The following is a 21,035-nucleotide window of genomic DNA, read 5'->3' as shown; positions in this document are numbered from 1 at the left end:
CCTTGAACATCTATCATTCGTTCTTTTTTTTATTTATTTATTTATTTATTTATTTATTTTTGGCTGTGTTGGATCTTCGTTCCTGTGCACAGGCTTTCTCTAGGGGAGGCGAGCGGGGGCTACTCTTCATTGCGGTGCGCGGGCTTTTCATTGCGGTGGCTTCTCTTGTTGCAGAGCACAGGCTCTAGGTGCACAGGCTCAGCAGTTGTGGTTCGCGGGCTCTAGAGCACAGGCTCAACAGTTGTGGCTCACGGGCTTAGTTGCTCCGCACCATGTGGGACCTTCGCAGACCAGGGCTTGAACCTGTGTCCCCTGCACTGGCAGGCAGATTCTTAACCACTGCGCTACCAGGGAAGTCCCTATCATTCATTCTTCACCTACAAAGTACTTACCACAAGTCCAATGAAAACGTTCCCCTTTTTTTTGTCTTTAACATTTTCCTTATTTTCACAGATACACAGAAGATAGCTGGTAGAAGTATCAGTCATTATCTCATCGACATTAACAGCATCATCCAGCTTGACTAAAGGATTTACATGTAATAATCATTAAAGAAAAACAAATGCTACATTCCCATTAGCTTTTCTCCCTTAAAATAATGGTTCATTTTCCTGGGCATTTTTGCTTTATGCAAAATGGAAATTAATGGAATAAAACAGCCTTCAGAATTTGTGTAGAAGCTAAGCAGGCCTCTAAATAAGCACATCTGTAATAAACCATAACAGCAATACCTTCACACAGTATCATTTAAGACCTTATCCCTACATTCTTTTATTCTGAGAGACCTGACCCCATTCCACAGTAAACAAAATGCTTCCTTATCATATTTGATATATAATTATTTGGTTTTTAAATAGTTGATAGAAGTTTATGACTTTGCTGTTAAAATCATTTTGCTTCGAGTAACTCATTGAATTTTTCAATGACCATAAACTGGGGGGCCATCATTATATATACTGAGGGTTCTTGCAAGTGAGAAAGCTTACAAACCATTTTCAAAAGTAATAAAATTCTTATGATGCTAACAATTAATGAAGATGACCTACTATTATGTTTTATAAGCAGTTAACTGTGTGTTAACTTGGTAGCTTTCTTTTCACATTTTGAAGTAAGTAAGTTATTTTTTAGGTCTCATCTTAGGAAGATCTATAGGAGCTTGTAAGCCCTAAGCATCTAACCACTGCCCACAAAGGCCTAGGAAAGATGCAATTTCGTATCAGTTGCTAACTTGCTATCATCTTTTATCAGGCTCTCTTTTTTCTTGCTCTTACAATACAATGAACTCTCCTTTTACTGTGGCATTTGAAAAATGCTTCTTTCCAGCCAATATCAACTCTTCTCTCTTCAGTACCTTACTAATCACAGGTCAAGGTAACCATACTGCCTCATCTCATCAAAAAGGTACCCAATCAAAGAACAGTTTTAAAAAATGCTGTTTAAAACAAAGCCCTTGTAACATTTAAGAAAAACAATTCCTATTTGAAAAGGATATCTTCTCCAATAAGTGTAGATTTTGTATAAAGAGCAGTCAATTTCCGGGAAAAGAGTGAACTTTTGTTGTCCCCAATGGCTTTTAACGCAGCTGTTTCAGTTTGTTTCACAACTCCCACCTTCAACAAAAGTAAGAAATACTGCATATCAAATACGATGGAAAATTTGTTAACAAAACATTAATTCTAGACTTTGAAAGGTTAATTCTGAAACATTTAAAGTAAACAAATTAGTCCACAATGTCCAGAGGTAGGGCTTAAGTAATAAGTACCACAAGGACCTTGCAAGTGTGGATAAATCACTATGAAACACTCCATCACAGAGTTGAAAAAACTTTTTACCCTAAATATCTAGTATGTTAAAAACTCATGGATCCAATAATTATGACAAATTTTAATTTCTCCAAAATACCAAATTCCAAAACCAGTTATAGCCTACCATCTTAGAAAACATTTCCCTCTCTGGAAGAGACTCTAATCCCCTTTTCCCACAAGTTGAAGCCAAAGCTGACCTTATATCCCTTGGCCACAAGGCGGCGTACGTGAACAAACAGCCGGTGAGTAGGTATGCTTGCTGTCATAAAGTTGTGATCTAAATGGCAATAGATATTGAGCTCCCGGGCTGCAATCTAAAAAAATTTAAGAAGAAAGTATCAATAAATTTCTACTTCTAGATTCCCTGTGAGTGCTTGTTCACTTTGTTAAAAATCCGTCAAGGTATACATTTAGGATTTGTGCACTTCTCTGTGCGGTATGTCAATAAAAAATTTAAAAGACATTCGCTGTGTAGAAGCCTATGGTTTTATCTTTTTTTTAACAGTGTCCATGGCCTAACCTCAAAGCCAACATCTATATTTATAAACAACTCAGAAAAATAACAGGTTTTCTTTTATGTCCTTAGATCTATCAAAACCTTAAAAGTGCTGAGCTTTCCCTGCACAACACAGAGACCATGAGACTGAAGTAGAATAACAATTTGCTACTTAGCACATGCAAATAACTGAAAATTAGGAGATACCACGGAGTATATGTACATGATGAACCTCCTTGGACAGAGGGCATCTTTGAGGACATGAGAAGAGAACCCCCTGGTCTGGTTAGCTACTTAAAGATGCATGAATGATAGGAATGCAGGATCAGGCAGCACCACCTGATTCCCTACGTTTTTCTACAAAGTCCCAGGGCTTAGATTTTGCCCACTGGAGCCACGGAATTGGAGTCATTCCTCCACTCTCACTGCCCTATACCACCCGTCTCTGAACTGTATTAGTTCATCAATGCAGGGCAAGAAGACATCAGTCTTTACTGTGGTCAAGGCTGAATTTAGCACTCAACCTAGAGAGAAAGGCAGAGAACAGCACTTCCTTTCACCCCTTCATCTGTAAGAGGCCAACCACGTGGTTCCTGTCCTCAGGAAACACGCGGATGCCGTTTCAAAGTCTAATTTCATGACACAGAAGAGAGCACCATGCCATCTGAACTAGAGAACACCACTTTCCTGCCACAGGACTTAGGACACTAGAAGAACAAAAGTTGGCCAGGTCTCCACTTCCCATTCATGAGGTGGCAGACGAGCCACCTCATCACTCTCTGAAGATGTACTATCCAACCAGGCCTAAAACTAAGGGATCATCACAATCATTCGTAACTTCAACAGCACCACCAGCAATACCAAGCCTAAGCTTGCCCCTAAATGCTCAAATTTACTTTTAACCTTCTTAACTTAGGCCTATATCAAACACCCCAAATTAAATACAAACCCAACTTAGACTAAGATAGCAAGACAGCTGATATACGGAGACTTGTAAGACTTCACACACTTGTTGGTGGCTGGCAGAGTTAATGTGCTCTTCCACTGAGATCTAACTATGTTCCTGGCTATGAAAATTCATAAGTTAAGGGTAAAAAGAGGAATATCTGTACATCTCAATTTTCTTTTTCTTGCTTGAGTCTTCATTAGGAATACTCACATGATTATGGTTCATTCACAATTGACTTTCGATGGATGAAAGGTACTGGGACAGCACCATGGAGAATAAGCACGAACATTCCAATAGGGACCCCTCACTTCCTTCCCCACAGATCTAGCATCCACCAAGTTTGCTTGTGTCTATTTTTAGTTTTTACTTTAAATGAAAGTATTTTTGAAGGTAATTGATCACATTAGCTTCTCCATAAGGTCAGAAAATGAAATAAAAATACTGGAAAATATTTAAGGCTGGACAAAAAAACAGGAAACAGTGTCTGAGAAAACAACTTACCTCTGCGTCTTCCCCAAAGAATCTATACTTATATCCACATTCCACACACAAAATTGCATCTTTCTGCTGCTGCTTCATTTCTATGTATTGTAATTCTAAGGGGGTGTAGATGCTTTTGGTCCGTTTGTTAGATGGTTTAGAATCAGAAGTTTTCTGTAAGTTTTCACAACTGCTATGTGATGATCCACAATGACTGAGTGTCTTGTCCTGGCAACCGAAAGATTTTTATAGTTTAAAAAGTATTAACTGTAATAATAGTTCCAGAACGTAAATTTGGCACAAAGCTAATAATTGGTGAATCCAAGTGAAAAGTTTACAAGAGTATATCATATATTAGGCATATTTTCTTGCAGGTTTGGAATTTTTTCAAAGTAAATGACTTAAAACAGTGAGCCAAACTAAACTACTGTATAATTATTTGAGCAAATTTTGAAAGCCTAAACTAAAAAAGCTTTCTATACTTCTCTTTAAATTGGATTTCATTAAACCAATTATAATTAACCATTTTCTTTTCTTTATTCCCAGATATATAAGGCACAAAAGGTCATCAGGCATCCATCTGTCTCCCTCAGCGGTAAGGCAAAACCACTTTCAACAAGCATGCCAGCAGCTAAAGCTGCACTTAATGTTTAAATTTCTAAGTACAGTCTAAAAGATAGTATATTCCATAATCTTTATTCCAAGAAAGAATCACAATTTGTTTGGTAAAGAGAGATGAGAAACAGCTTTTGGAAAGCATAAAGCACAAGGTTACATTTTCAACATTAGTATTCCTGATATCCACCTGTCTATATGAAAACCATAATTAAATCCAGTTCACAGCTTAGAGCGAATTCCTTGCTTCTGAGACTTATTAAGGTAAAATGAAACAAATCTGTACAATTGATGACATAAAAATTCATATTTTAAGGCAAGGCAAGAAAAATCTAAAAATTTTTCTCTCCCCATTTTGGCCCCCTCCCTCCCCTTCAGTGTGCATTGTGCATCTATCTGCCTTATGCTTAGGTTTAGCAGAAATACCTGCTCAACCATTAAGATCAATTTTCCTCCTTCTGGTGCCAGCCTTATAACTCCTTGGAAGCTAACATTTCTTTCTCAATCCTTTAAGGGATCACGATGACCCACCACTCACCTCGTACACACAGACATCTATGGTGAACTTTATATACAATGCCAACATACCATTTCCCTTAAAGATAGCCATTGGTACATAACATACCGGTCAGATGACCTGGGGAGACACTGGGCACCTAATGGAAGTCTTCTTAGCTTAAATACTTACTTATGGCCGTATTGTTACTAGCTATATTACTTGTATTCTGCCTATTTTATAATTGTTTCTTGCGTTACCAAATGTATGACTGAGCCTCCAATAAAATTAATAATGATTAGGCGACTTAAAACAATTGACAAAATATACAGTCCTATATGATCAGTGATTTTAATAGTGTAACTCTAGATATGGGAAAAAGCAACAAGAGGGAATCCTTTTCTAGACCATAGCAGACTATAAGACAGGTGGTTCAGAGGCTTTCGGCTACTGTTAACAGGGCCTAGTCCAGTAACAGCACAGTGAGTGGCCTATCAACAAAATCCTTGCCTGACCTGAGATGAGTATTCCTAGCGCCATAGGACAAACTGATCACAAAATGCCTCCCAAACCTTGGTTGAAATTAAGACCGAAAGGGAACCGATTATAAAATAAAGACTGCTTGCCCATCAACCAATTCTACAAGAATGAAGTCATTAGCTACTGTGGTTGCTGACCTATATTACACCCTGAAAGGAATTCAGGGAGATCAGGATGAGGCTCTTTGTGAAACTTGCCCTCAGATAGTTAGATATTTTCAGGTGAAATTTTTTTATAAACCTGGATTCTTGCATCGTCCCATACTTAGAAAAGCACTAAAATCATTAACTAAGATGTCTGTTCCTTGTGACTGGCAGCAACCTTCTACCGAGATGTGTGCTTGAGTGCACATACCCCCTTTACCAAAATCACACATATGCTGGCCTCCCCCACCTTTACTTCTTTGGAACAGTTCTCAGAGCTCTCTGAGAGACTATCTCCCGGGTTATAATCCTTAGGTTGGCTCAAATAAAATTTTTCACTTCTTTCTTAGATTGACTATTGATTAATTATTTTTGTCAAAAGGATAAATCCAGCTTCTAATTAACTGTCACTGGGTCACTGCCAACATCTAAAAACTTACCAGCTACCCCTGAAATTAAAAATACGGCGTAAAAGACTAGTGACCAGCAGAGGCAGAGAAGAGAGAAAGAGAAATGTCTTATATGGCCCAGGGAGGGGACCACAGTCCAAGGAAAGCCCAGAAAGACGTTCTTTACAGTTGCAGTTGCTAAAGGTTTAAAAAATTCAGCTTAGCTGGAATAGCAGGTAGAGACACAGTTTATCTGAAAAGTGAAGCCAAGCAAACCTCCAAAGATCAGCAATGAGATCTGGTAAGGTATGGACAGGCATGGCAGGAGAAAAGTGGGTCAATATACCAGGCTGGAGAACGCATTTGCTTTTAATTACGATGGATTTTCTACTTCGTTTCCATGACTGCTATCTAAAATTCAAGAAAACCACATATTGCAAAACTTAATGAATACTTAAAAAAATATATTTCCTGGAAAAAGAAAGTTCTTACTTTATACCTTATTCATATAGGGAATGAAAGTAGGAATCCAGCAAATAGTTTTAAGCATATGGGATACGAATAAACAAGTCAATCTGAATACTTGAGTATTAAGCAACTTTTTTTCCCCACCATTTGGGTGAAAATATTTCTCAGATATACTCTTTTTCATATTCCCAGAGACAGCATTCTGAACTCAATTTAACTTTGTCTTGACAATTGAGGATGATCAGAATAATAAAATGGGAATTTCAGGACCTATTTCTAGGTGTCCCTTCTAACTGGTTACTTCTAATGTGCTGTGAATCAGAAATGCCAAGTTGGTCATTTTATGTATAAACCAACAGTAAATCTCATGAGACCCTAGGATAAATTCTCCAATTAATAAAGTGAACATACACAGACAAACTTTTTGACCTCTATACTTTATGACCACTACACTCAGGTGAACTGCTTCTAAGTACTAAAAAAAGATTAAAAATGAAAACAAAGCAACTTTTTTTCTGATGATGTAAAATAAGTCAATGGATCTTACGGCCTGGCTGAAGAAGGAGTTCATGAATCTGGACTTTGTGGGAAGGGTGTGAACTTCTGAAAATTAGATACAAAATTGTGTTGGTCTGAGTATTTTTTCTGAGTAATGAACCCATAGTTTTCATTAGATTTAAATGACTCATAAAAAAAAGTAAAGAACTAGTTCTCTAACTCCATGGTTTTCGATCATGGCTACAAATTAAAATGAGAGCTTTTAAACGATATCCATGCCCAGTTTTTCATGAAAACTAACTAAACATGATTCTGAAGAAGGGTTCTTACTATCGGTATTTTTTTTATTGACGTATAGTTGACATACAATATTATGTTAATTTCAGGTGTACAACATAGTGACCTGATAATCAAATACATTATGAAGTGATCATAAGTCCAGTAATGAACTGTCACCATACAAAATGATGACAGTAAGGTGATTCTAATTTAAAGCTGGGCTGAGAACCACTAATTCTGAATTATAATAGATTTCAATGATGGATCAAGAGTTAAATTCCCTGATTTTGCAATGGTGAAAAATACTAATAATCACCGAACAGTGGAAGAAGTAAGGAAGCCATATACGTTTGGTTAAACTCTGAATTTATTATATCAGCCAAGCTTTCAACTAAAAACCTCAAAACATCTCTATAAATTATTCACTGTGATTTTCCAGACTAATCATGGAAACTATAAGGAGGACTATAAGAAACTGTGCTTGTATTAATTGTTAATAAAGAATCCCCCCAAGTCAGTGGCTCCTAATCCAGGCTGTATATATCAGAATCTGCTGGGAGGTTTTCTTGTTTTTCTGTTGTTTTAATAAAACTAATTCATCCTGCCTTCATACATAGTAAATCACAATCTCCAAGAATTAAAAAAAAAAAAATAAAACCTAAAAAGCAAAAGCTCCCTCAGCTCATTTGGATGATCAGCCAAGTTTGGGAACCAGTGCCCTGAGTGAACCCACAAACCTAATGGCACCTGAGAACCTATAGTTCTAAGTAACTGGATATTCATCTATATAAGAGTTACATACCTTTTGACTAGTTTGAGATTTGGAATCTTCAGAAGAAACTGCATTCTTTGCACGTAGAAGATTGATATCATCAAAATCAGTACATTTTGGCAGAACTGCAAATCTCTTCTGAAGAGACTCTGTCTGGACTCTATTTTGAGGAAGGGCAGAATCGCAGCAGAATTCTTTCAATTTTTCCAGAGACTTTAAAACGATCCTGGTCCTCAGATGTTTCTTTGGCTCTTAGCAAGTCAGAAGAAAATATAACAATAGTATTTTATCTCATTATGTCAATTCATAATTAGCATAGGATTTTTAAAGAGGGAGCTTCTCACTAAGCAATGAATCTAACTATAATGTGATAAGGAAATAAAGAAACCTCGGGTTCAGGGTGAAGATGGCATATTGAAACATAGATCTAATTTCACTTGGTCCTGAAACCCCATTAAAAACTACAACAGGGCAGACAGAAAAGAAGAGGTGACAACTGCAAATAAAATATCTGAAGCTAGAAGGATAAATGGATAAGCAATAACCAATTTAGCATACCTGAAAGCTAAATCCTAAATCAGTAATATATAAAACCAGGAACCAATCTTACTTAGAACACAAAATGTTTATTAAATGGCTCAAGAATCAGGGCACCAGTAGCTCTGGAAATGGAAAAAAGGGAGGTTCTAAAATAAACAGAACTGGTTCAAAACAATTTAATCCCTAGACCCCTACCCTACTCCAAACTCAAGGGTAACTGTCCTCCTTCTACCTCAGAAGAAGACTGGAGATTTCTCTGGAAAAGGCAAAACAGGCACAGGTGAGACGCAGTACTGTGCCTGAGCCATAAGAATGATGTGAATACAGGCTTACTGTATGTGGAGAAACCAGCCTCTTCTCACCAGCTCTCAGAACACAGGCAGCCAGAGTTCTCCCTCCAGGCAGGAGCTCACGAGACTCTGGACTGGGGAAACTGACCAGCTCCATGGGAAAGACCTAAAGATACTGACACCAGGAATTCACCAAGGAAACCACCCCCAGGACATGTGCCTTCCTGCCTCCACAGCTTTGCTCATGCTATTCTTTCTCCCCAGAATGCCCTTGACCCCAATTTCCACATGGCAAATTGTACTCACTTCATCCAGACCCATCTCAAAACTACTTTTTCATGAAATTCTGCTAATTCTCCCAGTTTAAAGTCATCTTTTCTTTCTCTATGTTCCTATAACAAGATCGCATCTCTCTACAGCACTTATCACACTCTGCCAATTAGCAGTTATTAATAAGCAAGCAACCCATAAAATAAGGGAAACTATCATGTACTGGGTATCTACTATATGCCAGAATACATCTTTTCACCCTTTAGAGCAATACTATTAGGTAATTATTATTTAATATAAAGAAACTGGGACTGCATTTATTATCTCTTACTTTCCCATTAAAGCAAAAACACTCTGAGGGCAAGAGTTGGGTTTTGTTCATTTCTAAAAGTTTAAATATTTTCATATTAATATTCAAACCTCTTTTTAGATCTATACTTTATCCTGTCTCCTGTTAACCTTGTAGCTAGAAAAATGTATATTTGAAATCTCTTTTCAAATGTATATATTCATCTTATTTACTGTTATTCTCCCCTTTTCAGGATGTATACTTGAATCACTCTTCAAACATATACTGTAAGTTTTTATATTATATAAGGACTTCCCCCTATCGATACAAAAAAACTTTCCCAGGATGGGAGTGGGGCATAAGTCTTAGAATTGCACTCATGTGAAAAAAGAATATCTAAAACTGAAGTGTTAAAAACTAAGGTGAAGTAGCCAGGGACTCTTCTAGCTAGTGAATGCTCTGCTCTTTTCTTCCCATTATTTATTTTTTTAAGTAAACAGTAAAGTTCATATTTCAAAAAATTCCATGTCTATGGCCTTATTTCCACAAACTTCAGGGTTTGCTCAGCTGGATGTGCAGCAAGGACTTAGCGTGCATGTGGTAAGAGCCCTTGATGGCTCACTTTCTTGCCCTCCTCCTTACCATCCTTCTCCACCCTACCCTACTCTCACCACTACCAAGGAAGATTCCACCTTGAAGCTCCATCCTTGAGTTATGCTCAATACAGAAAGGTTTTTGTCAGTTCAGAAAGATCCTGGATTGAGCCCATGCTTCTGTACATCCTCTCTGCTACCCTTCCACATCTCTTAAAGTTTTTTCTCTCCTTTTTCTGTGTAGCCATCTTTCATCCTTAGGCTACAATGACCTTCTACGAGTGCACCACAGCTCAAGAGTTAGGAAAGAAAGTGTCCCACACTTGTTCATTTATATCAAGCCATTATGATTCCTGAACTCTAAAATAAGAGAAAGAACTGGTACACAAGCAATTACCCAAAATTACATTTTTTTCTTAATGCTCCTAGGACCATCAAATCTTGAGCCATCTGAAAGAAAACCAGGGGGAAATATGAACATGTTATCTGCGGGAAGAATGAAGCTTACACAGGAAAACCAAAATCTTTCATTGCCTTCCTCACAGATACTTAAGAGAGATTCTAACACCTCATAAGGCCCTCAATGAAAAAAACTAAATTGGAAGGCTTCTCAAGTGCAAAGCCCCCAAGAGCTACAAAACCCTCATGTCTGAGAAGGGACACAGATATAGGCACCAGTCCCTCAATTAGGCCTTGAGGAAGACTGTAACTACTGTAAAAAACCTGGCTCATGGAAAACTGAGTACTATGAAAATTAAAAGGGAAACCTCCTAAAATGGAGTTGGGAGGCCAGCAGGGAGAGCTCTCTTGGACATACTACCCAGCATCAATACAGATCCCAACAGGAAGAGACTTACCTTGCATCTCCTATAGAAATGACACTAGCTTACTACCACCACCAGGAGGAAGATTTTCTCCTTGCCTGGCAACAGTACAACCAATGAGAGACTGTCACAACTCAGCCAAAGAAAAGCCATTATACTTTGAACTCCCAGTTTCCTCCAATGACTCTCCCAAATTCCTCTTCTCCTCTATAAAAGAGTTTCCTCTCCTTTGCCTTGCTGAATTTGCATGTGGTTTGCCATAGTTGCATGTCCTAAATTGCAGTTCTTACCTGCTCCCAGATAAATCCATTTTGCTGATAAAATAATTGGCTGTTCTCCTGTTTTAGTTTAACAGTACCCAAGCAAACCTTAACAACCTCCATATTCTGCTCCTATACTTAAAACCTCACTTACACTATTTCCTTTTCTGAAGATGCCATGAAATGAACTATCAAATTGCCACAATATGAGATTAAGACTTGCCAGCATTATCACTAAAGTCTCTGAGCCCTTAAGAGGATATACCCTAGAAATAAGGCCATCGGTTGCTGTCCCAACATGTTAAATAGGCCAAAATCTTTTCAGTAAAAATCTTTCACTGAATTAACACCTTCACTGTTTGAGCTTTAATTTTTTGTGTACCATAAAATGTAAATACATAATAGTTACTTTCTCTACTCAGGCTTCCTCCTCTAGGCCTAGGTTATGAAGGATCAAGAAGGTAGAAGAATTATCATATTTTAAATAAAGAATTTTAATCTAGAAGGAAGCACAGAGTAGATGCTGAAATATAAATATGTGCCACTATAAACAGATTTTTTAAAAATCTGTATAAGAATCTGTTTTACAGATAAAATAATTCATCTTAAAAAAAGGAAAAAAAGAAAAACCTCTGGAATATTACAAACATATTTTAAATCAGTTAAATTAAACACAATGTTCAGGCAAAACCAATCTATACTGAAGTCAGGATAGTGGTTATCCTTGGTGGGGGGAAGGGGTTGCCAGTGGGAGGGAGCACAGAGAGGTTTCCGGGGGTCCTCGTAATATAGTTTCTTGATCTAAGTGATGGTTATACAGGTGACTTCAGTTTGTGAAATTTATCAAGCTTATGATTCTCTACATGTGTTAAACATCTATAATGAATTAAAAACATCAACAAGTCCATGTTCATAGATCTCAGGGTCTCAAGAATTCTCTGTTTGGGAAAATAAATTACACCCAATGTTTTTGAGGGTTTAAGTTCAAAAGAAGATATTTAAGCTTAGGCAGATAAAAATAAGACACAAGTCAAGGAGGAGAGTCTTAAAAAGAAAAATAAATAGATTTAAGAGGCAGTTTCAAATCTTGTCTAACAACAGAAACCCAGGTAAAGGGCAGAACAACTTCTTTTAAAAGACTTATTTTTTAATCTTAGTGCCCTTGTTTTTAAATATTCATTCCAAATTGGGGCATGTTGTTTTAAACGTCAAAAGGTGATTCTTTTTTTAAGAGCATAAAATGAAAATGGAAAGTTTGCTGGATAAAATTTTTTACCCTGTATAATAGGCAGTCATGCAATGCAAAAATGGGAATTTGGGGAATGGCATATTTGATTCCATGAAAAATTTTGATTTTTTTCACTAAAACTAAGTAGCTTTATACTCAGCCATAAAAAAAAAAAAAAATGCCATTAGCAGCAACATGGATGGACCTAGAGATTATCATACTAAGTGAAGTAAGTCAGACAAAATCTTTTATCATATGATATCACTTATATGTGGAATCTAAAATGTGATACAAATGAACTTATTTACAAAAACAGAAACAGACTCACAGAGTTAGAAAACAAACTTATGGTTACCAAAGGGGAAAGGCTGGGGGTGGGGTGGGGGGCACGGTGTAGATAAATTAGGAGTTTGGGATTAGCAGATACAAACTACTATATATAAAACAGATAAACAATGAGGACCTACTGTATAGCAAGGGAACTATACTCAATATTTTGTAATAACCTATAAGGGAAAAAAATCCGAAAAAATACATATATATGTCTGACTGAATCACTTTGCTGTACACCGGAATCTAACACAACACTGTAAATCAACTATACTTTTACAATTAAAAAAATATTTTAAATAACTAAGTAGCTTTATGTTAGGATATTAATTGCAGTGTGTAATAATTATAAATATTAATCGATGTCTTTTATAAAATGGTCTAGGGTAAACTGGAAAAAATGAATTTAAGTCAGATTTCAATTTGAACTTCCTGGATATGGTTTAAAGGTATAATATCTGATACATTTCCCGGGTCTTTTTAAAAAATTGTATCTTGGGCTTCCCTAGTGGCGCAGTGGTTGAGAGTCCGCCTGCCGATGCAGGGGACATGGGTTTGTGCCCCGGTCCGGGAAGATCCCGCATGCCGCGGAACGGCTGGGCCCGTGAGCCATGGCCGCTGAGCCTGAGCCTCCGCAGCCTGTGCTCTGCAACGAAAGAGGCCACAACAGTGAGAGGCCCACGTACCGCAAAAAAAAAAAAAAAAAAAAATTGTATCTTATTTTTATATACTCTGGCTATATTTTATAATATCTTTAATTGATTTTGGAAAGTCCACATTTATATAGTATTAAGATAATGGATATTTGTATTTATCAAAATGCATTTGAGACAGAGTTCTACACTGTTTATCTGTAATTAAAATAAGAATAATAACAAAAAGTCAAGTCTGAATCTGGGGAGATTTTATTTACCCAACGTAGCCAGACATATATATATTCCATCCCATATGTTTTTCCTATGTGATGCTGACACTCCTGTACTGAAAGGTGGAATCCATGTTCCTTCCTCTTGAACCCACACAGGCCTTTGTAACTAATTCAACCAACAGAGTATGGCAGAAGTGACACTATATAACTTCCAAAGCTAGACTGTGAAAGACAATACAGCTTCCGTCTGGCTCTCTCTCACGATACTCATTCTTGGAAACCAGCCACCACTGCTATGAGGAAGCTCAAATTAGCCCACACAGAGAGACAATGGAGCCAGCTCATACTGGTAAGTGAAATCTTCAAGAACTTTGTGAGCCAGTTGTAAAACACAGCTATTATGTTACAGTATATAAACTTACAATTAAATGAATTACATTAAAAACAAAGGTAACAGGGGGCTTCCCTGGTGGTGCAGTGGTTGAGAATCTGCTTGCTAATGCTGGGGACCCTGGTTCAAGCCCTGGTCTGGGAGGATCGAGCCCTGGTCTGGGAGGATCCCACATGCTGCTGCGGAGCAGCTAGGCCCGTGAGCCACAACTACTGAGCCTGCGCGTCTGGAGCCTGTGTTCTGCAACAAGAGAGGCCGCGATAGTGAGAGGCCCGCGCACCGCGATTAAGAGTGGCCCCCGCTCACCACAACTAGAGAAAGCCCTCGCACAGAAACGAAGACCCAACACAGCAAAAATAAATAATAATAATAATTAATTAATAAAAAATCCTACCCCAATTATCTGCTTAAAAAAAAACAAAAAACAAAGGTAATAAATACTCAGACCTCATTGCTTCCTAAAACTTTTATTACATTTTACTATTGTCTATAATCTAAAGATTATTAACATGTATTGTCTCTGTATGGTGTAAATACTATATAATGGTGTGCTATTGCAACTATCCATCCTTTCCCAACTCTAGAAAAGTCAAGGCTTAAGAACGGGGCTACTCTAGACCTTCTCTTCCAAAGCTTAAAAACAATCCCTAAAAAGATCAAACTGATCCACAAGGAATTTAACTACTTGCCAGAACAAAATTCAACATTCTTTAAAGAAACACAAATCCCAGCACACAACAACACAAAGTTCAAAATACTTATTATCAGGACTTCCCTGGTGGCGCAGTGGTTGGGAGTCCACCTGCCGATGCAGGGCACAGGGGTTCCATCCCTGGTCCAGGAAGATCCCACATGCTGTGAAGCAACGAAGCCCGTGCACCACAACTACTGAGACCGCGTTCTAGAGCCCATGAGTCACAACTACTGAGCCGACACACCACAACTCCTGAAGCCCACGTGCCCAGAGCCCGTGCTTTGCAACAAGAGAAGCCACCGCAATGAGAAGCGCACATACAGCAAGGAAGAGTAGCCCCCGCACACTGCAACTAGATAAAGCCCGCATGCAGCAATGAAGACCCAACGCAGCCAAAAATAAATAAATTTAAAAAACAAAAATACAAAACACAATCCAAATAATTAATTACTAAACATGCAAAAAGTAGAAAAATCAGTCAAGGTATACCAAACCAGAAATGATAGAGATGACAGAATTAGCATATAAGGACATGAAAACACATATTATAAACATGTTCCATATAATCAAGAATGAAAAGGAAAAAATAAAGAGGAGCAGAATGGAAGGTTTTTGTTTGGTAACAGCTTTACTGAAATACAATTTACATAGAAAAATGGGATATTTTTTAAAAAGAACAATACAGAACTTCTAGAGATGAAATATATAATATCTGAACTGAACATTTCACTGAATTAAATTTATATCATATTAGATACTACTGGAAAAAAATATCACTGAACTTGAAAATACAGCAGGAGAATCAATCCAAAATGAAGCAGAAGGGGAAATAATACTGGAAAATAAATGAAAAGAGCTTCCTTATTTGAGGGATAATGTTAAGTAATCTAGCATCCCTATTAATAAACTCTCAGAAGAAGAGAAAGGGAAGAGACAGAAAAAAAATTTGAGAAAAAAGTGGCCAAAAAATTCTTCCAAATTTGATGAAAACTATAAACCGATGGAACCCAAGAAGCTTTAAATGAACTCCAAACAGGATAAAGATTAATGAAGAAATAAGAATTTTTTAAAATACTAGACTAAGGCTCATCAAAATCAAATGTGGCAAATGGGACCTCATGAAACTTCAAAGCTTTTGCACAGCAAAGGAAACCATAAACAAGACCAAAAGACAACCCTCAGAATGGGAGAAAACATTTGCAAATGAAGCAACTGACAAAGGATTAATTTCCAAAATTTACAAGCAGCTCATGCAGCTCAATAACAAAAAAACAAACAACCCAATCCAAAAATGGGCAGAAGACCTAGACATTTCTCCAAAGAAGTTATACAAACTGCCAACAAACACATGAAAGAATGCTCAACATCATTAATCATTAGGGAAATGCAAATCAAAACTACAATGAGATATCATCTCACACCAGTCAGAATGGCCATCATCAAAAAATCTAGAAACAATAAATGCTGGAGAGGGTGTGGAGAAAAGGGAACACTCTTGCACTGCTGGTGGGAATGTGAATTGGTTCAGCTACTATGGAGAACAGGATGGAGGTTCCTTAAAAAACTACAAATAGAACTACCATACGATCCAGCAATCCCACTACTGGGCATATACCCTGAGAAAACCATAATTCAAAGAGAGTCATGTACCAAAATGTTCATTTCAGCTCTATTTACAATAGCCCGGAGATGAAAACAACCTAAGCGCCCATCATCGGATGAATGGATAAAGAAGATGTGGCACATATATACAATGGAATATTACTCGGCCATAAAAAGAAACGAAATTGAGCTATTTGTAATGAGGTGGATAGACCTAGAGTCTATCATACAGAGTGAAGTAAGTCAGAAAGAGAAAGACAAATACCGTATACTAACACATATATATGGAATTTAAGAAAAAAAAAATGTCATGAAGAACCTAGGGGTAAGACAGGAATAAAGACACAGACCTACTGGAGAATGGACTTGAGGATATGGGGAGGGGGAAGGGTATGCTGGGACAAAGCAAGAGAGAGGCATGGACATATATACACTACCAAACGTAAGGTAGATAGCTAGTGGGAAGCAGCCGCATAGCACAGGGAGATCAGCTCGGTGCTTTGTGACCGCCTGGAGGGGTGGGATTGGGAGGGTGGGAGGAAGGAAGATGCAAGAGGGAAGAGATATGGGAACATGTGTATATGTATAACTGATTCATTTTGTTATAAAGCAGAAACTAACACACCATTCTAAAGCAATTATACCCCAATAAAGATGTTAAGAAAAAAAATCAAATGTGGGCAAACCAGTGATAAATACAAAATCGTAAAAGCAGCCAGAGGAAAAAAGACATATTAGGGAAATCAACACCATAATTCAAAAACACCAAAAACCTTGATGTCACAGATGTTAAAGGTTAAGAACCTTTGAAGGAATACTATGACTCCTTTTCTTCTTAAATATAGGACTTTTCTAATATATACTTTACCTAGTTTCCTGTGACTTCTCTTCTTTTAGAGATATATATTTGAATTTCTTTTCAAATGTATGTTTTACCTTTTTATTATTATTCAATTTGTTTTCAAAACACATATTTAAATCACTTTTCAAATGTATCAAGTTTCCTTGTGAGTATAAAAGCTTCCTTCCCCTGTGGATCCTAGACATAAAAATGAGCTTATAAATTGAAGAATTAAGAACTGAAGTGGATATAATGGCATATTATTCAACAATAAAAAGGAATGATGTAATTTAGAGTACTCAAAATCATGGAAAGTAGAATGTTGATGGCCAGGGACTGGGGGAGGAGGGAATGTGGAGCTATTATTTAATGGCTTTATTGTTTCAATTCTGCAAGACAAAAAGAATTCTAGAGGTGGATGGAGGTAATGGTTTTACAAAATTATGAATGCACTTAATTGAACTGTACACTTAAAAATGGTTAAGACGAAAATTTTATGTTCCATGTATTTTACCACAATAAAAAGAAATCAAATCAAAACAACTTTTGAAAGGAAGGAGGTACTGATACATGCTACAACATGGATGAACCTTGGAAACATTAGGCTAAGTGAAAGAAACCAGACAAAAAGGCCACATACTGTATGATTCTATTTATATGACATGTTCGGAATAGACAAATCTATAGACAGAAAATAGATTCGTGGTTGCTTAGGTCGGTGAGGGGGGCGCTGCTTGGGGAAAATGGGAAGTGACTGCTATTGGGTACTGAGTTTCCTTTGAGGGTGAGGAAAATGCTCTAAAATTGACTTAATGAGGGCTGCACAATTCTGTGAATATACTGAAAGTCATTGAATTGTACATGGTAAATGGGTGAATTGTATAACATGTGATTATATCTTAATAATCTGTTATTTAAAAAAAAAAAAACCCGAGGTGGAGCAATCACCCAGCGTTTGACTGGGGAAAGCTCTTTCCTCTTCCTGAGTGTGATTTTTACCAAGTAGCAAAGGTCTTATTTCAAAACATTCCAAGTCTGTTGCCCCTTGTCCACCTCAGCTCTCCTGGATGCCTGAAAAAGTTACTTAAGTGTGGTAACCCTCAACCTCACCTATCACCAGAGGACAGCAAGGGTTGTTTGGAAGAATAAAAGAACTACAAAAACCTGTACAACAATGGCAGGCAAACAGAGGGTTCATTAACAGCTTGACGAATTTACTGAAAAACTGAATAGATGAGATCTATGTAGAGTAATGAAGCAAAGAAAGGTAGACGACCCTGGAAAATGCAAATTCTGTCAAGTCATGCCTCTCGTCATGGCCCCTTCAGGTAGGAGGAGAAAAAGGGTATCATCAGATTTATCCTTCTCTTTAACCATACGTCTCCATTTCTATAGTTATTTCATACTAAGGCATGATTCATGTTAACCCTAAATCCAAACTTTACCTCTTGATCCACTAAATAGAAACTTTTTTTTTTTTTTTTGGTTTTGTCTCGTTTTCTTTGCCTAAATTCCTGGGGATAATGAAGAAAGAAGCATTTTCTGTCCTCCCCTATCACAAATTGTCTGAGGCCAAAAACTAGAGAAAAATCTGCTCAACCATCTGTATCCAATACCTCCCCTAGAAGTCCAACAGCTCAGGAATAGTGGTTTTACCCAAAACCCTTTAGCATACAGAAAAAGCAGCTCCATGATTAAAAAGGACAGGGTAGATCTACCTGTCCTGACATTGAAAATTGTTCAAAATGTTCTGCTAAGTGGAAAAAAACAGTTGCAAATTAGTATATATAGTATAATATAATTTATAAAATATTATTATTAGTTAACTTATTTTGGGGTCTATTTGAGTACATATAGATGTGTATAAACAGAAAAACCTGGAAGAATGTACAGCACCCCCAAAAATTAGCAGTAGCCCTTACTGAAAGGGAGAGATTATGAGGTCTTTTACTGTCCACCTTCTACATTTCTGTATTGTTTGAAATTTTTATAACAAGAACGTTTTACTTTCATAATCAAGACAAAAATTTGCTAGAGGGAATAAGAGAGAAAATTGGGAGAACTACAGCCAAATTGCAGAACTCCATCTCTTACCTCCACTCCCCCAACCTCTTACCCACACCACCCCTTATGAAGGGGCCAGTCTACTCAAGCACAATGGAGACCTTTCTCCACAATGGAAAAAATGGCCCAATACTCCAACAGTCTCCTCTGCCCTCAGGAGAATGTGAGAATATCAGAGTCATTACTTGTAAGAATGAAGAAAAATTGCCCCAGAACTCACCAGCGTTCCCAGGCATTACTGAATCACTTCCTTCTTCCTTTTCTTGGACTTTCTTTGCTTTCTTTTTAACAGGCCCATCACTCTCCAGTGGTCTCTTTTTACTCCTATCGATTTCTGCAACCTATGTTAGAAAATGATATTATCTCTAATCTCAAAACTTGATGTATGCAAAATAACTTAAACCTTACTTCTGAATGACAGCAAGGTTCTTGCCATCCACCCTTCATAGAATCATCTGTTTAGAGTTATGGATGAACTGTTTTACCATCTTCAAAGACAAGGTGGAGACTGGCAAGTCATGAGCCTCAGCACCTCAAGCCCTCCTAGAATTAGAACCAAGGCTGCTACTTTTCTTCACTCGATCAGTCTTCCCCTATCTCAGATTATGAATCACCCTACTTACCTATGTTAAATAGAATACCTTTAAGAAAAAAACCTAATATTTAGAAAAGTTGAATTTAGACAGATAATTTAAAACAGTATCATTTTTGAAATGTTAATTGTCATTTAACTGTTTCGCATTCAAATTTGATTTATGTTCACCACTGAAAATGCCACAAGATTATGGACTATATGCTGGCAGAAAACCTGTCAAAAACTTAAGTCCTTCACCAAATAACCTCTAAATGGTAGGCATAAAATAAAATCTTGGTGAATTCATGAAAATATAGGCTATGGTCAAAAAACAAAGACAGGAGAGGAACAATCATCTATGGAAGAAACATAAATGAAGGGAACAAGATTTTGAAGCAACAGGAAGCATACAACTAGTCATCACATCTGTATCATCTTAAGAAACTTTGTCCACCCAAATTGTGTATCAGACTTTATAACCTGAACTACAAGGGGTACAGTCACCAGGGAACTGCACATGACTTTGACCCGTAAACGCTTGAAATACTAAGCAAGGCTGTTGCAGCCTTAAAAACTAGAGATTTAACGGCAGTTTTCGTCTAGTCAGCTAACCAAACACATACAAATAATAAATAATGCTCCTCTTCAACCCTCAATCCAGAAAAAAAAACGGGGGGGGGGGTAGGGGAGAGGATGGAGATTAAAATATGTATCCTTTGACTCTAACCTCATCAGAATGAGCTAAGGTCTGCCATTAAGAGCCGGTGTGACCTTAGCCTCAAATCTATTACCCCAAGTGTAATATTACCCTAAAATGTCTGAACTGCACCTAGGACGGACGCTGCCCTGCCTCTTCCCTCTTTCGCCTTCCTGAGCCCCGCCCCTTTCCCTCCTGGCCCAGTCATCTCGCATATTCTCGCGCACAGTCCCCGCCTCGTCCCGCTCCACCCACAAACACCGCCCCCGCCCTATGGTCGCGCCCACTCCCCGATGGCCCCGCCCCGCCCTGGACCGAACCCACCACGTGTGGCGGCAACTGAGGCGGGAGAGTGGCCGCTAGGGGCGCTGCGGAGTCAGAGTCAGGATCCGCCTTCTCGGCTGCACCCGTTGGGGAGGAGGTGGATTTCAGGCTTCCCGTAGACTGGAAGAATCTGCTCAAAACCGACTGCCTCGCAGGGCCTGGGACGGCGGGAGCGGCGCCACCAGAGACCGGCTTCCGGCGCGACATCGCGGAGCACGCAGCCACAGCCCGGGAGCAGGACGAGCTGGGAGCGCGAGCCCGCGGCCGCCGTTCCCAGGGCGTCTGCGGGCGCGAGCACGTCGCAACCCTGCAGTGCGCCGGGGCGGGGGGCGGGACGAGGGCGGGGTCTCGCCTGCACAAATAGGACTGAGGGGGCGGGGTGGCCGAAATTTCGCGCCAAACTGGCGGGTAATCCCCGTGGTCAGT

At 38.3% G+C, this 21,035-nt stretch overlaps 1 protein-coding gene across 1 annotated transcript in view; it reads right to left on the bottom strand.

Moving 5' to 3' along the window:
- MSH3 (mutS homolog 3) overlaps positions 1-20,816 on the bottom strand; it is a 183,074-nt gene extending 162,258 nt beyond the window's left edge. Inside the window, exons 1-7 of the mRNA XM_065874063.1 lie at positions 20,610-20,816; positions 19,235-19,355; positions 7,961-8,181; positions 3,752-3,958; positions 2,003-2,119; positions 1,493-1,610; positions 393-538 (exon numbers count right to left, since the gene is read on the bottom strand). Of these exons, the coding sequence (XP_065730135.1) occupies positions 393-538; positions 1,493-1,610; positions 2,003-2,119; positions 3,752-3,958; positions 7,961-8,181; positions 19,235-19,355; positions 20,610-20,816 (1,137 nt within the window). The remainder of the gene's footprint in view (positions 1-392; positions 539-1,492; positions 1,611-2,002; positions 2,120-3,751; positions 3,959-7,960; positions 8,182-19,234; positions 19,356-20,609) is intronic.
- Between the last annotated feature and the right edge of the window lie 219 nt (positions 20,817-21,035).

The sequence above is a fragment of the Phocoena phocoena genome, chromosome 3 (genome assembly GCF_963924675.1).
Source record: "Phocoena phocoena chromosome 3, mPhoPho1.1, whole genome shotgun sequence".
NCBI lineage: Eukaryota > Metazoa > Chordata > Mammalia > Artiodactyla > Phocoenidae > Phocoena > Phocoena phocoena.
The sequence above is the reverse complement of the archived record's forward strand: the minus strand, read 5'-3'. Positions and strand labels throughout refer to the sequence as shown.